General features: G+C 47.1%; 1 protein-coding gene across 1 annotated transcript; it reads left to right on the forward strand.

Annotated features, from left to right (window-relative positions):
- The first annotated feature begins 2709 nt into the window (after positions 1-2709).
- On the forward strand, positions 2710-9581 carry lfng (LFNG O-fucosylpeptide 3-beta-N-acetylglucosaminyltransferase). The gene is made up of 8 exons (XM_056408022.1): positions 2710-3254; positions 6461-6509; positions 6672-6774; positions 6850-7003; positions 7113-7198; positions 7303-7468; positions 7926-8011; positions 8125-9581. The coding sequence occupies exons 1-8, from the start codon at positions 2838-2840 to the stop codon at positions 8189-8191; spliced, it is 1128 nt and encodes a 375-aa protein (XP_056263997.1). The 5' UTR covers positions 2710-2837; the 3' UTR covers positions 8192-9581.
- Positions 9582-15393: the final 5812 nt, after the last annotated feature.

Below are 15393 nucleotides of genomic sequence, written 5' to 3' on the forward strand. Positions count from 1 at the left end.
TAGGTTCTTTGAAGAACTATTTACGGAAATGGTTCTTTAAAGAACCCTGGTTTGAAAGGTTCTTTGCGGAACCAGAAACGGCGCCTCAAAGAACCATTTGTTGAAGGTTCTCTGAGACACCTTTATAGGTTCTTTGGAGAACTATTAAGGAAATGGTTCTTTCAAGATCCCTGGTTTGAAAGGTTTTTTGAAGAACTCTTTAAGGAAATGGTTCTTTAACCCTCCTGTTACCTTTAGGGTCAATTTGACCCCATTCAATGTTTAACGTCGGTGTTCTTTGGGGTCAATTTGACCCCAGGCTGTTTTTCACTGTGTCAAACATATAAGAAATATCAACTTCTTTATATATTTAAAGGGCTATTTAGGTAGTCAACAAACAAACATAAAGTACCTCACACTTAAACTTGGAAAACAATATTAATTCTAATAATTTTCTGGAGGTTTTAATTGCTGGGGTCAAATTGACCCCGAGGTTAAATATGTCAGTAAATATAAAGGTAGCAGGAGGGTTAAACATTGAATGGGGTCAAATTGACCCAAAGGCAACAGGAGGGTTAAAGAACCCTGGTTTAAAAGGTTCTTTGTGGAACCAGAAACAGTTCCTCTCTGGCATCCCTCTGAAGAACCGTGTTCGGTGGTTCCAGATGGCTCCGTCATTGTTCTGCGTGCCGCCTGCTGACTTTGCACAGCGGCGTCTCGGACCACAACGTCAAAGGCTGCTTTGGAGTGGACGGAATCAGTCGTAAACAAAGAAAAAAGAAAAAGCAGAAACACACCGGGGGGGGGGGGGGCATCCTGCACGAGGAACGTCAGACAGACTGAAATGGGATCAAAGAAAACACTGAAGACAAAGACGTGGCTTTGAGATAACGTCCTCCATGTTGGATCTGCAGAGCATCGAGCTGGAGCTGGACCTCATTTGTAAAAAGGGGATACCTGGTGCCACGACGAGGCTTCCTGGACACTTTGAGGGGTGTTGTGACACCGTGGTCGCAATGCATGCTGGGATTGTTTACTGGCTGTAGGCTATGTGTGTGCATCATATAAACATATCACATATCAAGTGCACTGTGGTGTTCACTTGTGGGTTTGTGGTCACTTTGGTAAAAGAAGTGGGCTCCTCTGAAGACGCTGGATTTAATCCAGCAGTAATGTCAGATGGAGGGGGGGGGGGGGGTCAGAGACGAGGTGGCGTGATTATTATTTTTTTCTTTCTTTCTCTCTTCTTCCTGTTGGCATCCGCGGAAAAGAAGCAAAAGGCTGAAACGAACACCCGACACGGAGGGAGGTCGGAGCTGACGCCACCGGACATTTTTACACAACGGACATTGTCCAGAGGACCAAGAAAAAGAAAGGAGAAAAGAGTTTGTGAGGTCGACGAACGCCCTGCAAGAAAGAGGTGGTTGACGGAAGAAGAATGGAGGCCTGGGAGACGACCCCCTCCGCCTGGTTCCTCACACTCGCCTTTAGACGCCTTTCTGAGCGCCGCTTCTCAAAGGGCACAAAGGAGCTCGTCAGCGGGGACAAAGCTCCGAGCTAACTCATGTCCCGCACGTCCCCGGAGGAGAAAGAACCAAACACCTGCAGTGGAAAAAACTTATTTAAAGACGGAGAAGTTTAGACGCGAAAGGTGCGACTCAGCTTCGGCATCCCCACATCTGGATCAATCACATCATCTGTGTTGTCTGGAGCTTTTTTTTTTTCTCGGTCTTGTTCCAAATTGAAAGACGTCTGTTTACCCCTCCTGTGACCTTTAGGGTCAATTTGACCCCATTCAATGTTTAACGTCGGTGTTCTTTGGGGTCAATTTGACCCCAGGCTGTTTTTCACTGTGTCAAACATATAAGAAATATCAACTTTTTTATATATTTAAAGGGCTATTTAGGTAGTCAACAAACAAACATAAAGTACCTCACACTTAAACTTGGGAAACAATATTAATTCTAATCATTTTCTGGAGGTTTTAATTGCTGGGGTCAAATTGACCCCGAGGGTAAAATATGTTAGTAAATGTGAAGGTAACAGGCGGGTTAAGAGGACGTCTGGTGGATACTCAGCGGTCTATATCCGGTCGCCGGCGAGGTCATTGAGGCTCCACCTGCTGCACGCCGGTCTAAATGGACCCTCACGCCTTCTGCTCGGGCCTCCTGGCACCAGACGGCGGTCGGGGTGCGAGAGCCAGAATTTGAATAACAAGTGTTTTTTCAGGAATGGCCGACCCAAGGTCAGAGAAGAATAACGGAGCCCGTTTCTCTGGTGAACATCCGGCTGAATTTAAATAGCTGAAAATAAAAAAAATTAAAAAATCTGTATAAGGCTTTGTTTAATATTTTGTATTTTTTCTTTCTTATCATCGTGTTATTTCTAAACTGTTGCCCTGCACTACATATCCAAAATGTCTGGACTGATGGTTTTTGGCACAAATGGTAAAAAAAATAAAAAAATGTAATCTTTCTCTGAACGCTGCAGCTTTTCCTTCCGGTGCGTTTTTTCAAACCCTTTCCTCAGGTTCTTTGGGTTTTTATTTGACTCCTATCATCAAACTGAACTCTTCACATCAGAGTCCCCACACACACACCGAAACCACGCCCCATTTACGCCTCATTGCATCCGAGGCCCTCCCAGGGGGCGTGGCCACCGCGGAAGCTTATATAGTTCCCCTCGTCACACACGACCTACTTGACACTCAGCGATGCTCGCGGACGGATGCGTCCGCCCTGCCGCGTCCTCTTGAGCACTTAAACACACCACATGGACTTTGGATTGGGCATTTTTTTGTGTAGTCTTTTTTGGGGGGAGTTTTTTTAATTTAAAAAAAAGAAGAAGAAGTTTGAATCATGTTGTCAACTAGTAATAAGAAGGCGGCCGTCTCTGTGGGCAGCGCCGCGGGCCTCTGCCTGCTGCTGCTGCTGCTGGCCGCCGCGCAGCATCACCGCGTTCAGGTGCGGGACGACGCGTCCGCGGCGGGGGACGCGGGCGGCACGCGCTCTCTGCTCCAGGATGCCGCGCATGAGGTAGAGGAGGAGCAGCAGACGAAGAAGGGCTTCTCGGCGTACTTCACCAAACTGACCCGGGGACGCCGCGACGTGGAGAAGCCCGCGCGCTCCTCCTCCTCGGCGTACGGCGCCGACCCGCCTCCGGCCGAGGACATCGGCGCCAACGACGTCTTCATCGCGGTGAAGACCACCAAGAAGTTCCATCAGTCCAGACTCAATCTGCTCCTGGACACGTGGATCTCGAGAAACGTGCAACAGGTGAAGGAAAAGTGCTAAAAAGAATAATTAAATAAGTGTTTAATTCATGTTGGGGCGCGCGCGTAAAGTGTGGAGAGGTTCAGATGTCGTGACGCGCTGTTTTTTTTGTTGGGTGCTGCGGAGCGGAACAGGTGATGCGGGTTTGATGGCAGCACCCCCCCCCCCCCCCCCCCCCGCTCTGGAGTAGCCGCAGCACCCTGTTAACCATGCGGAAGCTCCTCGGCTCTGTCACTTCGTATTCTCCTCTGAGTGATGTCCCTGAGAACCGAGGGAGCACTTTCAGGACTCTCTCCCTCTCCTTCTCCCTCTCTCTTTCCCCTCTCTCCATTATCCCTCCTCTCTTTGGGTGTCCCTGTGAATACCCCCACGGTGCAATGGATGCTTCAGCGCTGTCCCCCTTCCAGCACTAACAAAGCGTCTTTCTGATGGGGGGGGGGGGGGGAGAAGAAAAGGCTTTCCCCCGGTGCCCCTCGTCTCCTCCTCTCTCCATGGGAACGTGGGAGTCTGGGTCACGCTCACTGCGGTGGATTGGGGGGCTCTCGGTGAAGGGGATGCCGGGGGACAAAGGGGGTTTTGCGTCTATAGGGACGTTTGTGTGAAAACGTGGCCTTGAGAACCAAGAGAGGATTTCTCCTTCTTCTTCTTCTTCTTCTCGGTGTCAGTAGAACGGTCCGTCACACGTTAATGCGCCGCAACATCTGCCTGGCCGTGCTGATTGGTTGTAATCGCTGCGCTCGGGGATGATGTCGGTGAAGCCGTCCAGCAGAGCTGACAGCAGGGCGGGCGGGGTGGGCAGCTGGTGGGTGGGTGGGTCGGGTGGACACAAAAAGAAGGACGGAGCGAGGGCCCACAATGCAAGAGGGAGTTCCTGGAGGAAGGGTGCCAGGTGGTCGGGGGGAGATGGGAACAAAGGGCGGCCCTGACGCCAGCCGCACGACGCTCCCGGTTCCCACCGCGTACATATGGCTCGGAGCTCAGGGCTGATTCTCACGCTCGGCTGATGGAGACATCTGTGTGTGGAGAGCTTTGCACCACTTGTCTTTTTTTTTTTTTTGCAGCAAAACTGCAAATTTGAAAAAACTTGTCGTGGCTCTTTCCCGAGACGCCAATGGAGCCGCTACCCGCCGCCGTTTACACGAGAACAGAGAGGGGGGATTATCGTGTTGACACAATAGCGCCTGTGGCCTATCCTTAATCTTTGAGCCTAAACAGCATGTGTGTGTGTGTGTGTGTGTGTGGTGTCTTCCTGGAGGAGTTTCCCTCTTTGAGGCTTTTTAAATGCCAGAGCCAATCGATTCGCTGCTTTTAGAAACAGATAGGCTCTTTTTTTTCATCCAAAGTCATGATTTCTTGAACAAAACATCTTCCCGTTTACTATCAATCACCCGTATGAGCATTATGACTCGTGTCCTGAGAGCAGACATCCAGACATCCAAATGGATCCCAATGATTCTCTCTCGTGGATGCGTCCAGCAGCTGGCCCCGGCGCCTTCACGCTGCGCCCGGCATTCCTCTCTGATGATAATTAGCCAGCGCTCCCAAACAATGGGTCGCTTTAAGAAAAAAAAGAAAGAAGTCTTGGCTGTGAAGTACAAGTGGTCAGAAAGTGGGCGTGTCACCGTAAAAAAAAGAGGACAGATGGTTTTATGATGCGACTAATATGTGCACGCCATTTAACCCCATCCGGTACAGTGGTGGGACAAAACATGTCTACAAAGGCTTTGAATTAGAAAGGGAAGGGTGGGGGGGGGGGGGTGCAGGAGGGAGGGAGGGGCGCCTGATGCCCTTCCTTCCCGTGGAGCTGGAGACAGCCAGCCAGGCACCACGTTCGGCTCAGACAGGACCGTGCCGGGCCTTCCTGTGACCAGGAGCTCTCGTCTCCCTTATCTACACACACTGACATTTTTTTGTTGTGTTTTTTTTTTTGTTGGTATGAATTAGTATTCTGTGAGTATTCGTTTCAGTTGAGAAACAAAGACGGAGAAGAGGGGGAAAGAAAGAAAGAGCGGGAGGGAGGGGGGTTTCTCTCTCTCTAGTTAACTTCTGCAGCTGTATGCAAATGCTGGCAAACATACTGAGAATTTACCCAGTGGAGACTTTACCAGCATGAAAACTCACAGCATTGTTCTATTCAAGGGGCCCTGGCCGTGTACGTGGCCCTAAGAAGGGGGGGGGGCCAGGATGGGGTGGGGGGGAATGGCCACACACGGTTTTCAATTGACTAATCAGCAGTGAGATTCCCTCCCTCCCTCTCTTTCTGTCAGTGCCCTGGCAGCTCCGGCAGCTGCCTCCGTGATTAGGCCGCCCATTCTAGAGCAAACAGCGCCAGCCTCTGATCCCCCCCCCCCCCCCCTCGCCACCGAGACCACCTCTCCCTTAAACACACACCGGCTCGCGGCTGCAGCCTCCAGCAGCATCTGCTGCGGGCGGCTTTGTTCTAGGAGAAGAAAAAGAACAAGAAAAGAGAAAGTAGAACTGGAGTCCAAGTTGAAGCCGTTTTCCTGGATGCAGAACACACACACACACACACACACACACACACACACACACACACACGAGTCACAGTTGGACACAAAGCGACCCCGGCGTGTAGAGGCACGTGGCGCAGATAAGGTAGCGTGATGTTCGGCAGGTGCTCGCCTCACCTGAGGGGAAGAGTAAACAGAGTCACGGCCGCCCCCCTTTCATCACCGCCGTTCCGCGGCCTGCACCTGCTCGCGGCGCGAGGAGGCGTCATAAAAGAGTCATCCGCTCCTTTTGTTGTGCGTTCCTCTTTTTATGAGTAACCGCTACACTTAACGAGTCTCGTGGCCGCGCGCGACTCTTTTGTCAGGCGGCGAGGACGGCGGCGCTACTTTATCTGATGTTCAACACGGCAGGGGGGGGGTCGGGTTAGGGGATGGGGATACATGAATGGTGTGTGTGTGGGGGGGCGGACAGTCTGCCTCCTCCATTGTTCTACGTCTGGGATGCTTCGGGGCGGCGGCCCGGTTGCCGTGGAGACGGCGAGACGTGGGGACAAAAAGGGCTTTTTATCGGAGCAGGGTGTTGTTTAACTCCACGTGTTCTTTCCACTGCATCGTGAGAAAGAAAAAAAAAAAGACACTTAATGGATGCTAATCGCCCCAAAGTGGACCGGGCGCCTCGCGTCATCCCTCTTGATTTCTTTAGAAGGTCACCGATCTGAATTGTTTGTTTGTTTACAGACGTACATCTTCACGGACGGGGAGGATGCGGAGCTGAAGAAGAAAATTGGTACGTGTCCCGTTGGGAACTGAGCTGCTCTTTGTTTTGAGCTCCGGAGTAACGAGGACTCTCTGTGTGTTTTAAAGGTCACACGCATGCCGACGGTCTCATAACGCCTCCGTTCATATCTGATCTTTCATTAATAAGCGTCCCCGTTTCTCGCTGCCACAGGGAGTCACGCCATCAACACAAACTGCTCCGCCGCTCACAGCCGACAAGCTCTCTCCTGCAAGATGGCGGTGGAATACGATAAGTTCATCGAGTCGGGGAAAAAGTAAGTCCGTGTGTATATTTAAATTGTGATTTATTAGTTTATTCGCTCGTATCTAATGATTCTCCCGTCTCGTAGGTGGTTCTGTCACGTCGATGACGACAACTACGTGAACGTGCGGACCCTGGTGAAGCACCTGTCCCAGTACCCCCACACCCAGGACATGTACATCGGGAAGCCCAGTCTGGACCGGCCCATCGAGGCCACGGAGAGGCTGGGGGACAACAAGATGGTACGCAGGACGCTCCCGGAGCCGCAGTCAGATTTTACTTTTTTTTTGTGTGTGTGTAAGATCCTGCCGGGCTTCGTTATATTGACCGAACGCTTCTGTGTCCTTCTAGAAACCCGTCAACTTCTGGTTCGCTACCGGAGGAGCCGGCTTCTGTGTGAGCCGAGGGCTGGCGCTGAAGATGAGCCCGTGGGCCAGGTGAGCTGCCCGCGCACACGCACACACAAACATGGCAACAACAACAACAAAATGTGACGTGATCTCTGACCGAGTGTTTCTTCTTTTTCCCCCCGTCCCTCCAGCGGCGGCCACTTCATGAACACAGCGGAGAAGATCCGTCTGCCCGACGACTGCACCGTGGGCTACATCATCGAGTCGGTTCTGGGGGTTCCTCTGACCCGCAGCAACCTGTTTCACTCCCACCTGGAGAACCTGCAACAGGTGTCCCGAACGGAGATACACAAGCAGGTGAGACGCACGATCCATAGCCAGTAACTTTGGGGGAACTTTTTTAATATATATAAATATATAAATAAAAGCAATACAAAAAAATATATATTTATATATAAAAATGATATATTTATTTATATATATACTTATATAAATATTTATTTAATTATATATATATATATAATTATTTATTTAATTATATATATATATATATATATTTATAAATTTATTTATTTGTTAAATATTTATTTATATATAAATAAAAGAAATAAAAAATATATATTTATATAAAAAAATGATATATTTATAGATTTATTTATATTTATATATATATACTTATATAAATATTTAATTATATATATATAAATATTTATTTAATTATATATAAATATATATTTATAAATTTATTTATTTTTAAAATATTTATTTATATATAATTGTGTTCAATGTTGCTCACGTGTCTTCTTGGTTCCAGATCACTCTCAGTTATGGGATGTTCGAAAACAAGAGTAACATCATCAACTTCAAAGGGGCTTTTCCTGTGGAGGAGGATCCATCAAGGTGAGCGGATCCATCTGCGTTGAGCAACGTCGAATTTAAAATCCCGTTAAAAAAACCCACTTATTCCACGACACATATCTGACTCTTCTTCTTCGTCTTCTCTCTGTCTTCAGGTTCAAGTCGGTGCACTGTCTCCTGTACCCGGACACCCCCTGGTGCCCCCCTCAGGTTGCCTTCTAGGGCGACCGCTCCCCCCTCATCCTCGTCCCCGCCGCGCCTCGGTATCTGAAAGGCTCGCGGGGACCCGTGTTTTGGTGTGAGACCGCTGTGCGCGGTCTTTTAATAGTTTTACTGGGCTGCTGTGCGGCCCGCTATCGGGACTATTCCCTTCCGGTCCGGAGCCAGGACCTCGCCCCATGATGTTCTGGCGCGGGGCCCCCAGCTCTGGGGCAGGAAGTAGCTTTCAGCGTTAAGCTTTGCAGGCAATCAGTTGAGCTTTTTGTGATGTATAATGTTGCTTGTAAATGTATATCTGCAATTCTCATAGAATGTATTGACATGTATTCAAGCCTTTTTGCCAGCTTTACACTAACATTTATTTTAATTTTTTTTCTCGCTTTTTACAAAATAATGCAAAGCCATGCAGCTCTTTTGCTTGTAGGCTTTTTTTAATTATTGACTTTTATCACATATAATTGGCATTTTTGTTCTGAATTTTTTTACTTCGATGACTCCGGACAAATGCTCTAATATGAAGATGTTGTTGTGCTTTTTAAGTTTACTGTGTTATGTCTCCCTTTAACTGAGCTGGCAGTCGGAAGATTCCCCAATGCATCCTTTTGGGGACCTAATCTGAGGTATATCAGGAATAAGCACTTTTCCCGTTGCGATATATATTCCGGTCAATATTTCTGACCTAATTTACGTCCTTTTTAATGACATGCTTCAGATTTGTGTCCAAACTGTAACAAAGAAATAACCCACTCAGAATCTCTCATATCTATTCGTGAATATATACATAAATATGTATATTCGTATGTATAATATATAATGAGTAGGAAGAGATTTTGAATATTGGGTTACAATCAGCTTTTGAATTGCTTCGAAATCTTTCTTATTTGTTGTTGTTGAGAAAAAATTGCACAGCTGAGTTTCAAATGAGCTGATGTTTGCTCCTGGAAAGACGCTCGCCTCACGCAGAAGGTGACGAATTAGGGAAAAGAAACTACAAACTATTTGAAACCGAGGCATCGAAACATACCCGCGTGTGCGGCGCGGCCTCTGATGCCTTGCTCAAAAGACTCGAGGCGGGAACTTCCCAGGAGCAACATGAGTGTTTCCACATGGAGGCGTCCTCCGTGTCGTCTCACCCATATTGGGTTGCGTTGTACATTTTGATTGCAGTATTGTGTACTGTACCCTTTGTTTTTTTACATTAGTACCCCCCCCCCCCAACCTTTGATGATCTGTGTGCTGCTTTGCACCGTGGTGTTTATTCTCCAGTATCTGGAGGCTTCGAGCGGTTCTTTTCCAATACTGGCTCCTCAGGGATTACGAGCTGATCCTGGTATCAACTACCATGGGACCTACAACTTTGAATAAAAAGTGCATAACCACTGAGAAAACATTACATATTTGGTTGTGTTTTTATTTGACTGTCTTCCTTTTTTTTAATGTTCAAAATGACAGATCTTCTTTTAGTGTCGCTATTAACAGTGGTGGAAAGTCTACATGTGTTTGTAGTTTCTCCTTTTAATGCTACGTTGTCTACTCCACAACTTCAATAGGAAATGTGTGTGTATATATTTTTAGACATATACATTTATTTTGAATATATATTTATATAAATTTATTTATATATATTTAGACATACATTTATTTTGAATATATATATTTATATGTATACATTTATTTTGAATATATTTATTAGTTTCATTTAAATAATAGGTAAACCCCCATGTTTCATATTACATATATTTATTAATATATATATGTTTCATTTAAATAACAAGGTAAACCGTTATTTCATATTACTAAAATATATCACAATATAAAGTTAAAACATGACGAAATATGATTATTCTCTTTCTTTCATTCTGGTTGCCAGAATTATAATATACAATTTTTTATATTTTATGCTGTCCAATTATGGAAATATGGTACTATTTACTCCATTTATATTGATCTGCTGGCTGTAGTTGCAAATTAATTCACTGAAGTTTAAATATCTGTATTGAACATAGAAGATAATTATTACACAGAGTGAAGCAGATCTGTTTAACGGCAGCCGGCGATAACAATATACATGCAATCTTATTATAAATTACATGATAAACTCACGCTGTGGGGAGTCCTTTTTGACCTATTTAAAAAATAAAAACTCCTCACAGGATTTAAAAGTCAAGAAAATATCTGACAGAAACTCAGTTTGACGAATCAGCAGCTGTTAAAAACATCGCGGCCGAGCTGGTCGACGCACAGCGGAGCGTCCATCACCTCCAGCCAACATCCTCACCACGACCCACGAACACAGCGCCGCCAAACCCTGCACCTCTTCCATGTCTCTCTCTCTCGCTCTCAAAATGTGTCCAGTAACCTTGTGCCAAAGTTTCCAATCATATTTCATCTGAATTGGATGAATCAAAGCAGTTTGAGCTGCAATAGCCAGACGATTGATCAGCTTCACAGAATAAAGAGAGGGAGAGAGAGAGAGAGAGAGAGAGAGAGGGAGAGAGAGAGAGAGAGAGCGAGCGAGAGAGAGAGAGCTCTCCTCTGGCACTGCACCCATGGGAAAAGACGGGCATGTGGCTTAAGAATGAAACTCTTATTATTATTATTGAGCGGGCCTCTGTGGATGTGAAAACAGTAATCAGCCGAGCTCATTGATCTGTTCCGAGTTGTTTACAGACAAAACAAATCATTAGCGTGTCGGCCTCTAATCTTTTAAACTCTCCAAACCGACACTTGTGCGTAACATTTATTTCTTAGAATCACAACAGACGAGCACAAAGAGATTTTGAGTTTGTTTGTGTTAGTATTCCAAGGAGAGGAAATGAAGTGGGCCGTGTGAGATCTGCTCGCTGGTTCCTGATCCCTCAGAGATCCCAGAGGTCCCTGAGAGATCCCTCACCTCAGAGGTCCCTCAGAGGTCCCTGAGGTCCCTGAGAGATCCCTCACCTCAGAGGTCCCTGAGAGATCCCTCAGAGGTCTCAGAGATCCTCACACACACTAATCTGTGACATGTGATGAGTGTGTTCTCTCTCCACTGTTTACCTTCCCTTCACGTTTGCTATTGCAATTATGATGTTCCCGTCCCAGCAGCCGCGGAGCAACACACGCGGCGGGGCCTCTGGCGAGGACGCCGTCGGCGTGGCGACGGAGGCCGAGGCTCCGGCCTCGCGCGGGGAGACGAGGGCGGAGAGGAGGGACCGCCTGGAGGCTCTGGGCGTCGTACCGACAACTTCTGCAGAACAGGGGAGTCAAGTTTAATTCATACAAATGGATTATTTCGTCCTGGGCCCTGTTGCCAGTTGCTCGTTGCCTGTAGCCCATTGCCAGTTGCTCGTTGCCAGTTGCTCATTGCCCGTAGCCCATTGTCATTTGCTCGTTGCCCATAGCCCATTGCCAGTTGCCCGTAGCCCATTGCTTGTTGCCCATTGCCAGTCGCTCGTTGCCCATAGCCCATTGCCAGTCGCTCGTTGCCCATTGCCAGTCGCTCGTTGCCCATAGCCCATTTCCCATTACCAGTTGCTCATTGCCCATTGCCAGTTGCTCGTTGCCCGTAGCCCATTGCTTGTTTCCAATTGCCAGTTGCTCGTTGCCCATAGCCCATTGCCAGTCGCTCGTAGCCCATTGCTCGTTTCCCATTACCAGTTGCTCATTGCCCATTGCCAGTTTCTCATTGTCCGTTGCCTAATGAAAGAAACAGCCGATTGGCGGTTCAATCCCCTAGTTGATGTGTCCTTGAGCAAGACATTGTTTAGAATGTGTGTGTGTGTGTGTGGGCGGGGGGGGGTCTATGAGGATTGACTCGCTTTTGGAGCCAGACCCCCGGTGGCCATTGGAGGAACTACAGCTGTTGGCACGAGCCAGGCTGCCGCGTGGTGAGACGTGAAGACGTCACGGGTTCCAATCAGAACGCAGGTGAGCTCGGCTTCAGCGGTTTCTGCTGCTTTGCATACGCGGCAGGTGAGAGACGACAAGAGAGACAACAAGAGAGACGACAAGAGAGAAGATAAGAGAGAAGACAAGAGAGACGACAAGAGAGACAACAAGAGAGACGACAACAACACAAACACCCAGCTGCCGACACGGCTGACCACCCAACTGCCTCGCTGGAACACGACTGGAGGCTGTTGCTGATTCTCTTCCACTGATAAACGATCCGGTATCCAAAGTGTGGACCGACGTTCTGTTTACAAAACATCAAAAAGTCCCGCATGACTGGCGTCTGTCTCGGCGTGAGTCACCCGAGGAGGAATCTGCCCGCCTGCAGTTTTTCGCGTCTCGCCGCCATTCGATGACCCGGCAGCCCGAAAGCCGTTGAGGTTTTTTTTTCCAATCTCGTTGAGGCGGGTTCTGACACATTTCTGCACGAGCTGATCATCACAACTACACATTTTGTTTGTGTGAATACCAAAAGGTGCAATGTGACTGGCTGCCCCAGGAAGGCCCGCCCCCTCCCGGGGTCAGGCGAGGTTAGGTGGCTGGTTCATACAATGGAGGTTCACCAGACACCGGGCTCTGGGCCAGAGTCTCTTTTGGGGGGTTGCTGGAAAGTCACTCAAACAACCACAAAAACATGCAAAACTATAGATGGAAAGAACACAATAGATATGCAAAATGACTACGAATAAACGATAAATAGAACAAAATATTAAATGATTGAAGAGATTCCAAAACGATCAAAAATATGCAAAAATTAAATAAATATTGAAGGATTAGAAAGAAATGCAAAATGATTAAAGAGCAACGTAAAAAATAATAATGAGCAACTAACTAAAAATAATAATAAAAACATGCAAAACAAGAGGCGGAAAGAAGACAAACAAATATGCAAAATGACTACAAACAAATGATAAATAGAAAAAAACATGAAATGATTGAAGAGATGCAAAAGAACTAAATATTAAAGGATTAGATAGAAATGCAAAATGATTAAAGAGCAACGTAAAAAAAACAACACCGCCAACGAACTACAAATAATGACAAAAACAAACAAAACAAGAGGCGGAAAGAAGCAAAGAAATATTATGCAGAATGACGATAAAAAAAAAGGATTCGTAAGAAATGCAAAATGACTAAAGAGCGACGTTAAAAAACCCACCGGCAAAGAACTACAAATAATCACAAAGAGGCGCAAAAACATCTAGAAAGACTACAAATGTCTTTATATTAAATATCTTTGTGTCACAGCACACGTCGTGTAATATTCCACACATATGAAACATAAAGACTTCTTTCAGATCTCTCGGACCTCTCAGGTCTTCAAGGTGTGTCTGTATGACCACACAGACACACCTCGAAGACTCTCAGGTCTCGTTACTGCAGCCCGACTGACCGCTGCGTCTCCTGCTGACCACGACACAAACACCCGGGTGTGCTTATCCTGCACCTCCATCAGTGACGTGTGACATTTCACAATTTATTTGTGAGTTGGACTCCAGTAAAATGCCCCCCCCCCCCCTCTCTCCCCCTCCTTCCCCAGTGGCTGTGGCGGCGTGCGGTGCATGGCCGCCACAGAGGGACATTCCTCAGAGCGCCCAGAGGATTACGGCGCCGCCGGCTATATCAGGCGGCCGGCCAATCGACAGGCGGCATTGTCCGCGGCGGGATGAGGAGCGCCGGCACACGGCAACTGGCACGCGGGCCTTAATCCCGACATGTGCTCGCCCCTAATCCAGGTGTCACGTATCAACGACGGAGACGGACCTGAACTCGGGTGGAAGCAGCACTTGAGAGAAGGACTTGAAAAAGAAGAAGAAAAGAAGTCATTTCATCCTTAAAATACATCTGGCACTAAATGTATCCAAGTCTTTTATTTAAACGGATGCCAAATATGACACAATATGCTGTTTATGCGCGTTAAATATGGACGAGGGGGAAACAAATGTAATGTTAATGATTCTAACCGATGATTTCACCTTTGCAGAGTGTTTCAGAAGCATAAAAAACGGTGTGAAACACTCCTCATCCTGCTGGTTGATGGCGTAAAGATAACATCACATAGTTACCTTCGCATTGAAAATGCGGAAGGTTATGTTTTGATCGCCGTGTATTTATTTTTTTATTTGTATGCGTGTTACTCGCATAACACAAAAAGTATTAAACCGAATCGCATGAAATTTGGTGGAATGATTGGTTATTATCCGGGGACCATTTGATTAGATTTTGAGATCGATCGGGTCAAAGGTCAAGGTCACGAAAAGGTCAAAATCTTTTTACCATAGCACGGTCAATTTGTATCCAATTGGCATGCAACTAATGCCAAAATGTTCATAATTCAATGCCCAATCTTGTGATATGCGAGGGTATGCGCTCTACCAAGTGCCCATTCTAGTTGTTTAATGAGATCCCTCCATGAATGACATTTACATATCTGTAAAATGTGTTTTCTGATGGTATATTTGCGTTAAAGTCAAATATAACTGAGGCGTGGTGCTCTGCAGAAGAAATGCAAATGAGGAGAATCCAGATGAAAGCTCCTCCGGCTCCGTTCAGGGGGTTTAGTGCGAGCCCAGATGTTCTGAGCCCACGTTGCAGACCATATTTTAGATGTCCAGAAGGTTTGTGATTGATCGAATGGATACATTTAAAGTTTATTTTTGAATTTTTTTGGGACAGCAAACCGAGGACGCGGCGGTCTCCGTGAGTCGGGACCCTCAGGGAGAGGCTCAGATAACTCATCGCCGCTATTATGAGAATATGGAAAATACTCAATCCTGTGTCCGAAATCCACCGACCGGGGACTCTCCCCTGGTGAAATAAAGTGTTTCTGGATGTTTGTTGTAACCGCGGCAACGGAACATGAATGGCCCCGACTGTCTCTCTCGGACGACGCGGTTGAATCTGTCACGGCGGCGAACCTCTGGGATCGAGACACACGACTCCGGAGGAGACAGGAAGGAGAACAGGAAACGCTTTGAGAGAGAGGGATGAAGCATCGGAAACAGCAGGAGGGGATGAGGATGAGGAGGAGGAGGAGGAGGAGGAGGAGGACAGGGATAACCAGACCGCTCCATGAATCCATCATTGGGAGCGTGCTCCCCGACTGGAGGAGGTGAGGCGTGAGGGACACAGCTGCCCCCCCCCCGACTCCCTCTCCCTCCCTCTTCCTCCCTCGCTCGCCCTCGTATGGCAGCAACAAAGCAGCAGGTCTCCCTCTAGAAGTATTCCCAGGGCAATATTCTACTTTTGACTTTTATTTTATTTATGTCACATTT

The sequence above is a fragment of the Pseudoliparis swirei genome, chromosome 23 (assembly GCF_029220125.1).
Source record: "Pseudoliparis swirei isolate HS2019 ecotype Mariana Trench chromosome 23, NWPU_hadal_v1, whole genome shotgun sequence".
Classification (NCBI taxonomy): domain Eukaryota; kingdom Metazoa; phylum Chordata; class Actinopteri; order Perciformes; family Liparidae; genus Pseudoliparis; species Pseudoliparis swirei.

Coding starts and splice junctions, on each gene's coding strand:
- lfng (XM_056408022.1), top strand. CDS start 2,838: ATGTTGTCAACTAGTAATAAGAAGGCGGCCGTCTCTGTGGGCAGCGCC. Junction 6,510..6,671: donor GGAGCTGAAGAAGAAAATTG/GTACGTGTCCCG, acceptor TCGCTGCCACAG/GGAGTCACGCCATCAACACA. Junction 7,199..7,302: donor AAGATGAGCCCGTGGGCCAG/GTGAGCTGCCCG, acceptor CCGTCCCTCCAG/CGGCGGCCACTTCATGAACA.